Source organism: Bos javanicus, chromosome 18 (genome assembly GCF_032452875.1).
Source record: "Bos javanicus breed banteng chromosome 18, ARS-OSU_banteng_1.0, whole genome shotgun sequence".
NCBI lineage: Eukaryota > Metazoa > Chordata > Mammalia > Artiodactyla > Bovidae > Bos > Bos javanicus.
The window spans coordinates 22413889-22426052 of NC_083885.1; the positions used below are offsets into that span (position 1 = coordinate 22413889).

Below are 12164 nucleotides of genomic sequence, written 5' to 3' on the forward strand. Positions count from 1 at the left end.
GAGCCCAAAGGTTCATCCTCTGATGATTGGATAAACAGGTGACATATCTCTATGGCTGAATGATTTGATGATGATATTTGACGGTGAACAGGAACGGGATACCGACACATGTTCAACACAGGAGAACCTTGAAAATGAGACTGAGTGAAAGAAGCCAGTCACAAAGGACCGCAGATTGTATGGTTTCCTTTATACGAAATATACAGAGTAGTCAAATCTATAGATCCAGAAAGTAGATTAGTGCTTGCCTAGGGCTAGGAAGGCTGGTAGAAATGAGACTGCGTGACTGCTGAAATGGACAGGGATTCTTTTTTGGAGTGATTAAAATGCTCTAAAAATAACTGAAAAACATTGACTTATGTGCTTTAAGTGGGTAAATTTTATGACATGTGAGCTATTAATATATCTCAATTAAACTGTTACCTAAAAAAACTAGTCCTGATTATAGGTTCCTTAGGAATATATATACATCTTCTGGGTGATTAGAGTTCATCTTCCTCTTTATATCTGCTGCTGCTGCTGCTAAGTCACTTCAGTCGTGTCCGACCCTGTGCGACCCAATAGTCGGCAGCCCACCAGGCTCCCCCGTCCCTGGGGTTCTCCAGGCAAGAACACTGGAGTGGGTTGCCATTTCCTTCTCCAATGCATGAAAGTGAAAAGTGAAAGTGAAGTCGCTCAGTCATGTCCGACTCTTAGCAACCTCATGGACTGCAGCCCACCAGGCTCCTCCGTCCATGGGATTTTCCAGGCAAGAGTACTGGAGTGGGTTGCCATTGCCTTCTCCGCCTCTTTATATCAGATGACTTCTAATCACCCAGAAAATGTATATACATTCCTACCCCCTCTTTTTTTTTTTTTTTTGGTGACAGCAGGTATGGCTTCACCAGAGTTCATTTAACTGGTCCCTTATTGATGGGAAGTTCTGTGTTGTTTTTAATTGTTATAGAAGATGGCATTTTAATTAATTGCCTTTCATGGAGGTTACACCATACTTGGGAAAGTAAAGGTACAGGCAGAACATGTTTATAGACAGAATGTCATGAAAAAAAAAATGTTGTAGAGTTGCCCATGGGACAAAGGCGAGTGGTAATTTAATTCTAGTTTTTGTTTTTTCTTTGTAGCACATTAGAGCTGCTGCCCTTCTATTCCCAGCACTTTGGGATCGTCATATTAAAATACCTATTAGTCAAGCTTCTGGTTTTGGCACAGAAACTTTGTTGTTTTTTTTCCCCCCAGGCGTGCCCAGGTCACATTGTGTAAAGTGGCAGTAACCATGCAAAGAATTTTTGTACCAGGGGATTAGCTTTCAAGGTTATTCCGAAGGGATTCGTTTAAATTGTAAATAATAAAATAAAAATACTTTGGGGAGACATTTCCCTCATTGGGTCTAAAGGATATTTATAGCTTGCTTTTTATCATCCTAGGAAATCGTGTCATTATCAAAACAAACGGATGCACACTCAGCCTGCATCCTCTTTTTTTTCTGACATATGCTCATTCAAAGGAGTTCGTCCCTTTGACCTCTGTTTGCTCCCACAGATCAAAGAGGGATGGGCCCGTTACCTGTTCCTTTGCTCATGCCCAGGTACTAGGTGAGGCCTTTGAACATGCCTTGAGGGCACGAGTCACAGATTCTCCACGATTTGAGGATTCTCTTCTGCCAGTGACTTGCAGCTGCCTAGTGTACACTGTCTTGCCGAAAAGGAAAACGAATCCTTTGCTCTGTGTTTATAGCTTCATTTTTCCCCAGTTGCTGTTGTATTTTGGTTGTTTTTGAACCAGTTCCACTGTCTGTTTACCTTTTTATTTCCCTCATTGTTAGGTGCAGGGCACTTGAGATAAAGTCAGCATCCTTGACTTCTTGGTTAATTAGTTATTCCTCCAATATGTACTTAGGGCCTATCCCCTGGTGGCTCAGATGGTAAAGAATCTGCCTGCAGTAGACCCAGGTTCGATCCCTGGGTCAGGAAGGTCCCCTGGAGAAGGGATTGGCAACCCACTCCAGTATTTTTGCCTGGGAAATCCCATGGACAGAGGAACCTGGTAGGCTACAGTCCATGGGGTCGCAAAGAGTCGGACACGACTGAGTGGCTAACACTTTCCAATAGGAGCTTATTAAGTTTTTGTTTTATATATACATACATATATATATATGTATGTGTGTGTATATATATATATATATATAAATATAATTAAGACTCAGGGACTTTCCTGGAGGTCCAGTGGTTAAGACTCCATGCTTCCACTGCAGGGGGCACAGCTTCAGTCCCTGGTCAGGGGACTAAGATCCCACATGCCTCACTATAGGGCCAAAAACAAACAAAAAGAGTCAGTTCTAGGTGCTGTGGTATATGTAGAGTATATACATTTGGAAACAGGGTGTTAGCCTCCAGAAGCCTGCTCTCTGGAGATATGAAGCCTATGCAATAAGAAAACAGCAACATGAGTGGCCCAGGGGAGGCCAGGGTGGGAGCGCAGAGCCCGAGGAGAAGGCTGCTGTAGTCAGTCTTGGGTTAAGAAGCATAGGCTGAGTTGTGAGGGCAGCAGGTAAGTGCCCAGGAAGGGGACAGACATCCTAGGAAGGGAGGCTTGGTCAACTTGGGGTTCACTTACTGTGTCGGTGGCTGGTTGTCTCTGCAGTGCTCAACAGGGACCTTGGAGTACATCATACAGCGCTGCCAGGTGGCCCTGCAGAATGTCCGCGAGGAGGCAGACAACGGTGAAATCTCTTTGAAATCCTTGGAGTCAGTGGTTTTGAAACAAGGAGAAGAAATCCACAACGAGGTAAGGGCTTCCGAGAACTGTGGTGATTCTGTCCTACTTGTAGCTAACAAAGTAATCGGCCACGGTTTGCTCTAAGTGTAAGAGCCCAAGGATGGTTCATTGCTTACAAGGCAGTAGCCAGAGCATCGGCATTTTCATGCCAGTGCTGCCAGCCTTTGTCTGCACAGTGCACAGTGAGCCAGATAGCATATGCCGGATAGCATGTGCATGGAGGGTTCACATTCTATTAATAGGAGAGGGGACTTCCCTGGTAGCTTAGCTGGTAAAGAATCTGCCTGCAATGCAGGAGACCCCTGTTCAATTCCTGACTCAGGAAGATTCCCTGGAGAAGGGATAAGGGCTTTCTGGTGCCTCAGATAGTAAAGAATCTGCCTGCAATCTGGGAGACCTGGATTGGGTTCAATCCCCGGCTTGGGAAAATCCCCTGGAGGAGGGCACGGCAACCCACTCCAGTATTCTTGCCTAGAGAATCCCCGTGGACAGAGGTGCCTGGCAGGCTACAGTCCATGGAGTTGAAAAGAGTTGGACACAAATGAGCGACTAAGCACAGCACAGTAGGTGAGGAGCCCGGGCTGGAGTAACCTGTTCGTGATGGGCAGTAGGCATGCCTGTCCTTTGCTCCAAATCAAGGCACATCTTTTTCCTCTAAGTCTGTTATCAAACCTGCCCTTTATTCTGGGCAGAGAAATTATATTTTCCAAGGATATTAACCATACACACATCCTTGCAGTGAGAGTCTGAAACAAAAGGCAAGGCATGTAGAAATGCAAGAGGCCCATGAAGGCTAAACTTCCAACAAGGACTGATGGAAACTGAAGGAGAATCCTCAGAGCAGGTGAACCGTAGGAGCCATGCCTTTTGTTTACAAAATTCTGAAGTCTGTGAGACCAGCAGGGCTGGGTCCCCTAAGTCAGTGTTTCACAAACTGTTATTTTCATGAATACCCTGTCAATTTTTGCTATATCTTTGGACTGCATCTGTTGTTATCTTTTCAATACTTTTTAAAGAATCAGCTCATTTTTTATGTAAATAAAAATCTTTAAAAAGGAAGCTTTATATTACCACTTTTAAGTGGAAAGCCAATATCAGCAGCCAAAAGAAAAAGTAACCAGAAAACTCTAGCCTGTGAAAACTGCAATGTTATGCTATTCTAGCAGATGCTTTTGGCTAAAGAAGATTCTGGGCCTACAGTCTTCATTTTTCATGTTAAGAAGTGAGGTTAGTGCAGAACTTCATACACTTTCTAAAAGTCATTGAATTCTACACTGAAAATGGGTGGATTTTGTAGTGGGTGCGTGTGTGTGTGCTCTGTCGCTTCAGCATATCTGACTCTTTGCAACTCTATGGACCATAGCCCACCAGGCTCCTCTATCCATGGGATTTCCCAGGCAAGAACCGTAGAGTGGATTTCCGTGCCCTCCTTCAGGGAATCCTCCCAACTTAGGGATTGAACCCACATCTCTTGTGTCTCCTGCGTTGCAGGTGGATTCTTTACCCACTGAGCTACCTGAGAATCCCTTTATGGTGGGTAAATATACCTTTAAGAAAAAAAAAAAAAAGGTTACCAAGTGGTAGAGAATTATTGAAGATTATCATCAATCAAAGACTTTTTCTTTGGTGTAGTTAGAACGATTGGTGGAGAATTTGGAATACAAAAATGTTCTCAATCATCTTTTCAATAAATAATTACTGAACATGCACAAAGCACTCTTTCTGGGTGCTTTTGGATAGAGTGGTAAATAAAATAGACATTCTAGTGCAGGGAGATGATGATAAGCAATAAACACCCTCCATCAGGTCATTATATAATATGTTGGAAAAAGTTAAAGCAGAGGAGATTGAGATAAGCAGAGAGCATCCCCACTGTAAGATGTCCTCTGAGCAGAGACTTAAAGGAGGTGAGGGAGGGAGCCACGTGGACATCCAGGTCACAGTGTTTCAGGCAGAGAGAAAAACCGCTGCGTGGGCTGTGCAGTGGGAGAATGCCTGGTGTTCGTGGACTAGCTGAGGGACAGTCCCGTGTAAGTGGTGGGAGTGGGGCTAAGAGTTCCAGGAGATGAGGTCATGGAGAAGGTGCCAGGGGACATGGAGCCGAAGGTTGTATTGGTCATTGGAGGTGTCTGTAAGGACCAGGACTTTCCTTTTTACTTTGAAGGTAATAGGGAACCACTAAGGGGTTTTGAGCAGAGAACAGAGTTCAAACAGAGCCATTAATATTTTCTTTCAATGTTTTTTTTTTACTGTGATACAAGTCACATAATAGAAAACATACTATTTTAAACATATTTAACTGTATGGTTCAGTAGCACTATGGTTCACCTTGTGGTACAACTCTAACCATCATCCGTCTCCCAAATTTTTAGCTTTCCTAAACTGACACTCTGTCCCCATTAAACACTAAACTCTATCCCCATTAAACACTTAAGTCCCCATTCCCCGTCCTCAGCCCCCCTGCCCCACCACACCCCTGATCCCTGGCATCTATGTGTACTTTCTGACTCCATGGATTTCCCTGTTCTCATGTAAGTGGAATCAAGCAGTATTGGTCTGTACCTCCTGTATATTGGAATGCGTTTAACTTAATGTATGTCCTATATGTTTTGTGCCACTTCCTTTTTTCCCCCCATGCTATACAGTAGGTTCTTATTAGTTATCTGTTTTATACATATTAGTATGTAAATGTCACTGTTTCCCAATTTATTCTCCCTACTTTCCCTGCTTCGTGTCCATACATTTGTTCTCTACATCTGTCTCTATTTCAACGTCATGTAATATCTTTAAAAAGATATTTAATTATCTTATGAGCTGCTCCGTAGTTTGTGAAATATGCCATAATCTCTAGAACCAAAGGCAGAGAAATTCTGCCTTTTAGGGAAATAATCACTTCTAACGCTCAGCTAAACCCAGGAGTAGTCGACTTTCTTCACTCCCTTTTGTCTGCTAAGTAGCCTGTGTTCTCTGCCACCAATTCCTGCTGGAGACACTGCTGAGAACTAGAACTTGAGGAAAGAGAAGCATCTGTGGGCCCAGTGACCTCAGTCAGTTAGACTTGGATGCAAAGTTCTGTCTCACTCCATATCGCCTTCTGTAAACACCCTGCCGTTTTAGGAGGCAGGCTAGCGATGCACCGGGGTGGATGTGTTCTTTAACACGTATGTGGGCTCTTTTCCATCCTTTCTGGTCTTCTGTGACTGACTGCGATGTTTTGTTACCAGTGATGGGTGGGGGTTGTCTGTAAAATCACACTGTTTATCTAACCAGAGGGAAAATACTGTAATCTGAACCCATGTGCTTCAGAAAGTGGCTGGCTGCTTTTGACATTGTATATGTTAGTGGGGTGGGGATGGGGCAGAGATGTATCAGAAATGTTAGCCCCTTGAGGCTAGCCTCGGCTTGAATGGGGAGGTCTTAAATCTAAGTAGCATGTTTACCAGTCTTCTCCAGTCCCCCAGTCTTTGATTCTTCAAGGTCATGTCCTTGCTTTCAGAATGAATTCCATATGTCAGGGCACATCATCAGATGCTCTTCTTTCGCCCTGCGAGTTGGCATGCTCACACTCTTCTGCGTTCTGTTGTGTGAATGAGAGCAGGAGTGCCCAGAACCCTTTCCACACTTCTCACTGTGTGCTTTCCTCTCTCTCAAAGGCCTTTGCTGGACTAATTATAGGATGAAGCCCTTGGTTTTATGTCTGCAGACTTCTGGGCTGTGCAGGTTTAACTGTGGTTGGTTTTCCTTGTCTTAGATAGTTTCTAACTAAGCAATTTGGGGACTTTGGAGGTTGGAATTCCGTACCTGAAGGATATATTGTTTTTCCAATTTAAGATGCTTAAACATATTTTTGGTCAAGTTTAATAGAACTTTCCTCTGTGTTTATATAATAGTCTTTTCCTTCTTAAAAATTATCAAATGTGGAATTCATTCTTGTCACTTAGTAAATTTCCTCTAGGAGAATGTATTGGGTTGGCCAAAAAGTTTGTTCAAGTTTTTCCATGGCCAAAAACTTCATTCAGGTTTTTCCATAAGATGTTACGAACATAAGATGTTATGAACATAATATGTTGGTCAAATGAACTTTTTGGCCAACCCATTACTATTTGATGTCATCATTTGGTTCTCATTTTGTCCTGATCAGACCTGCATCTTCCTTAGAACTCCTGGTAAAAGGCTTTCATGGATTAACTCTTTGTAGATTGGACCTTAGCATCTCTCCCTGTTCTAATACCTAATATTAGATATTAATATCATTCTAATATCTTTCTGCTTGAAAACACTTATTTTATTTATTACAGTGAGACATTTACCCCTGTGGGCAAGTTCCCACCCCTCATGCATAAGCTGACCTGGGATCAAACCAAGGATTGAAACTAACTTGGCAGAAATAGGTGATGTTTGCTTACCTGTAAGAGTGATGCAAATGGTTTCCAACTGTACAGTGATGTAGTGACTCAGAAATGTGATTTGGGAATCTTATAAGCTTTGCTCCCCATTGCCTAAGTTCCCAGTGACTATGGTTCAGGTCGACAGATGGCTTCTGTTTGTGCTTCACCTTCAGATTTTTCTAAACATTTCTAGGAGAAAGCTTTTCTTGATTGACCTCTCTTTTGACTATCCCACAGAGCAGTCAGGTGCAGGTGAATTAGAAAGGTTCCAAGAGGTGATTCTCTGGGTCACAGCTCCGTAACTAACACTGTTGGAAACATGTGTTCATTTTTCTCTGACGATTCAGAAGGCCCTTCAAGATCCTGCACGTTCTCTAGACTTGTCAGCGTTCCTTCCAACACTGTCAGTATTACGTATCATTGTATTGCCATTACGCCAAAGATCAGATCATAGTGAATTTCCATTAAGTGCATGTCTGAGACCTGGGAGTGTGGTTTAAAAGCATCATGAACAATGACAGTACCTCAAGAGAAGCTGAGAGCCTGGCGGGAGGGACTACCCCCTGGAGAAGGGTTGAAGAGCCTCCTCTAGTCATGGCTAGACCATTGTCAGTCAGCCAGTACGGTGATACTGATTCTTTTCAGCCTTGAAGTAGTAGGATTTGTGCTCTATTCTGAGTCTTGACCCTTTCTTTGGTTTTGTGCAGCATCTGCCCTGCCTCTTTCCTTCCTCATCAGCAGACTTTGGGGTAGAAGGGTGGACGACTGCTTTTATTTTGGTAACTCAAACTGAATCAGGCAGCTGGAAATATTTTTTGCTTTCTTAATTAATTTTAAGGAAAGTGCCAACTGCTTATCTTGGCAATGTTAGAACTGGAGAGGGCAGCATTTGATGAATATCCTGTAATAGTTTTTGCCCACAATGTCAAAGTGAAAAAGCCAGGTTACGGAGTTGATTAAAATGCATGCCAGTGGGTTTCATGCCCACAAAGATTGTATCTCATGGGCAGGACTTCCACCCCTGAAAAAAAACTCTGTTGGGTATAAGTTTCAGGGGTTGAACTTTCCTGGACCGGCCTCAGTGGAACAGGGGGTGAGCATGAATTGACATGGTTGTTAAAACTTTTCTTGCTCAAAAATTTCATAAGATCGTGAGATTCTTGAGGACAAGGACTGCTGGGCCTTGTGGTCCCCTTTGGTCTGTATTCTTCGTATCTCCCAAGTGTCTGGCATGTTTGGCTATTCATTATTAACCCACTTAATCCTCACCATAAAACTATGTGGTGATTATGTAATTATCTTTATTTTACAGATGACAGAGCTGTTCAGGAGTAGAGCCTAGAACTGACTCCAGAGACTTTATTCTTAACCATGACACTGTCTGCTTCAAAAGATAGTTGGGGCATCTAAAGAGGAAGTGAACATCATTATTGATTAAAGTGGACAAGGTCTTCCTTTGCTTCCTTGTCCTATAGCAGAGTTTCCAAGTATTCTCCACTCTTTTGAGCTTTCATTTACTGAAATCCAGACTCTATTGTACCTTTACAGGCTGAATGAACTAATTACAAATGATAATTATTTTGTTTCCTGGGATATCATGGTTGCCAAGGCTTGTATGTTTTGTTCTCATAATGGAAGTAACCAGCCCAAAGATTATAAAAAAATTAAAAGCAAAACCCTTTCAACTCTCCCTAACATAGAGGCTTGATGCTTTGTTGACAGGCTGTTCCTGTAATGTCAACAAATTTCATGTGAAATCTAAAAAGAACTCTTTTTTTTTTTTTCCCTTGTAATAAATAATGTTGTTAAACCTGTATTTTCAGAGAAGTTGAACTACACTTGTATTCATTTTCCTTTCAAAGCAGTTAAGTTTACCCCCGTTAACCACTGTCTTTTAATACCACAGATAAGGTTTAGCAGCTATTGTCTGAATATTGTCTACATTCCCTTTTTTCCCTGTTTAAACAGCTTTAACTGAAATCGGTTCTACATATCAAACAAACATTTAGTTAGTGTAAACTAAAACCCTTTCATATGACTTGGTGTTCTCAGGTTAGTTATTTGAGTGATTTTCACCATTGTTAAATCTTCACAAGTTGCTTTTGTTTGCATGAAAGTTCAGCATGGATAAACAAACAAAAAATTCTTTGTGGTAACAGGTGAAGACTATTATAACTCTGTGCCTGTATAAGGAACATGATTACCTTAGTAAAGCCAACCTTAACCAATATTAAGCTGTGAAAGCTCTACATTTCTTTAGACAGCAGAAGTAAAAAGAGCTTTGGGATGAATGAAGTTGTACTTTTGATGGTAAAATTTGCTTTTCAAGTTGAAGATAAGTGATAGAAAATACATAGGAAACAACTTCTTATTCTTTTAAAGCTTAAGTTAGTCTCTCACCTACATATGTTGGAATTATTTCAGTGCAGGAAGTGGAAAACTCAACCTGAAATGGTTTAAGCCAAAGGGGCTTCAGGAATAACTTGATCAAGAGTCAGCTGATCTGACTAGGACCTGGTTTTTTAATCTGTTCATCTTGTAGCTGCTTCCTACTGCGTTGCCTCCATTCTTCCCATTCTGCAAAATGGCTGCAGAATCCTTTTCCTGAATCTTCTGACAGTCTTACTCTGATTGATCATATGCCTGTCTCCCCCAAGCCCATTTCTGTGGCTGGAGAAGTGTGGTGGGCTGATGGGCCCAGATAGGGTTGCATGTTCCACTCCCGGTATTAGTAGAGCGCTACCCAGACCACGTGGACTGAGACCGGGAAAGGCAGTGGGTTACCAGATGAATCATGGGATTTGGCTAGAGTAAAAGGGTGCTCGGGAGAGAAATATTTGAAGTTTACCGTAGTAGGTTCTTAGGAAGGAAGAGAAATGGTTAGTGGCTTTACTGTGCTTTTTACCTATTGTCATTTGCCCTGACTGAATTGAGAGTGACAATTTGAATGGCTCTGTAGGTGTAATGAGTCCCTCCGTAATTATATTGTTCAGTTACATGAACACCTTCCTGCCAGCTCCTCCTGGCCCATGGGTAAATTCTTTGTTTATTTTAGATCCAAAAATACTTAAAATCGGTACCTCCTGATACGTGTCTGTGTTTTGCCCTTTTTGTTGTTGTTTTCCAGTCACTAAGTCGCGTCTCACTCTTTGCAACCCTGGACTACAGCACGCCAAGCTTCCCTGTCCTTCACCGTCTCCCAGAGTTTGCTCAGATTCATGTCCGTTGAGCCTTCTAACGATGTCATCTTCTGCCGCCCTCTTCTCCTTTCAATCTTTCTCAGCATGAGGGTCTTTCCAGTGACTCAGCTCTTCACATCAGGTGGCCAAAGTATTGGAGCTTCAGCTTCAGTCCTTCCAATGAATATTCAGGGTTGATTTCCTGTAGGATTGACTGGTTTGATCTTCTTACAGTACTCATCTTTAATAAAGATGTTTAATGAAAACATATTTTGTTTGATTTTGCCTTTCCCACCCTACACAGCGCAGGCTGTCATGTGCTTTAGGATCTCAGGATTTGTTGTGATTGACCGATAGCTTCCTCTTGTCTGAGTGATGAACGGTGACTGAAAACCCCCTCCCCAGCCTGACCTGGGTTGTCTCACTAAGCTCTATGTCTACTTCCTCCTTGACTTTGTGAAAAGGCTCCAGAGACTTTGAGTTATATTGGGAACTGGTTAGGCTGAGTTTTCCTCTTTTTCTCACCCTATGGCTGTGAAGTTACTGGAGGAGAATTGAATGACGAAGTTCATTGTCCTTGATTGTCCATCATGGGGACATTATAACCACGGTCTTGTCTTTATGATCCCCAGGTCGAGTTTGAATGGCTGAGACAGTTTTGGTTTCAAGGCAGTCGATACAAAAAGTGCACTGACTGGTGGTGTCAGCCCATGAGTCAGCTGGAAGAGATGTGGAGAAAGATGGAGTGGTTGGTAAGTATCCAGGAGTGGATTTCTTGGGATGTTGTGCTCTGTCAGTCCTTGGCTGCCTCCTTGGCCTGGGTAAATGCAAGAGAAAGACAAACATCATATGATATAGCTTATACGTGGAATCCAAAATAATGATGCAAATGAAATTATCTTCAAAACAGAAGTTGACTCACAGACATGGAAAACCAATTTATGGTTACCAGAGGGGAAAGGGAGGCGAGGAGGGATAAATTGGGAGTTTAGGATTAACATAGATACACTACTATATATAAAATAGATAATCAGAAAAGATCTATTGTATAGCAAAGGGGGCTCTACTCAGTATTTTGTAATAACCTATAATGGAAAAGAATCTGAAAAAGAATAAGTTTATATATGTGTGTATATATATATATATATATATATATGCTTTGGTATATGTGGCTTTGGTCGGCGCCTGAAACTAACACAACATTGTAAATCCACTCTACTTACTCTTTGTAAGGTAATGGGAACAGCCAAGATTTGATCAGCACAAGCTGAGTTCAGTGCAGTGAACCTTTACTGAGCACTTCCTACATGCAGGGCTTCGCTGATAGCTCAGTTGGTAAAGAATCTGCCTGCCATGCAGGAGACCTGGGTTCGATCCCTGGGTTGGGAAGATCCTTTTGAAGAAGGGAAAGGCTACTCACTCCAGTATTCTGGCCTGGAGAATTCCATGGACTGTGTAGTCCATAGGGTCAAAGAGAGTCGGACATGAAACTGAGTGACTTTCACTTCTCATTTTTCCTATGTGCAAGGCACCATGTTAGACATATGTTGGGAAGTGACCATGAGAACCATGCAGCAATAATTCCTAAACTTCATCTGCATTTTTATAGGCACCAGGCACTATTCTAAGAGTGTTCCCTATATTAACTTTTAAAGTTAAACTGTTAAAGTTCTTATGACAGTCTGGTGAGGTGCAGAAACTGTTTATTTATAGATGTGAAAACCAAGGCCTAGAGAAATGAAGTGCCTCGCCCAAGGTCATGGAGTAAGTGGCAGAGGGAGATTGAATCCCAGGCTGCCTGGCTCTGGAGCTTGTGCCCTTA

The 12164-nt window shown here is 42.3% G+C and overlaps 1 protein-coding gene across 6 annotated transcripts in view; it reads left to right on the forward strand.

Annotated features, from left to right (window-relative positions):
- FTO (FTO alpha-ketoglutarate dependent dioxygenase) overlaps window positions 1-12164 on the forward strand; it is a 423456-nt gene that overhangs the window by 173415 nt on the left and 237877 nt on the right. For all 6 annotated transcript variants that reach the window (XM_061387217.1, XM_061387219.1, XM_061387216.1 and 3 more), the window contains 2 exons: window positions 2641-2784; window positions 10975-11094. In XM_061387217.1, the coding sequence (XP_061243201.1) occupies window positions 2641-2784; window positions 10975-11094 (264 nt within the window). The remainder of the gene's footprint in view (window positions 1-2640; window positions 2785-10974; window positions 11095-12164) is intronic.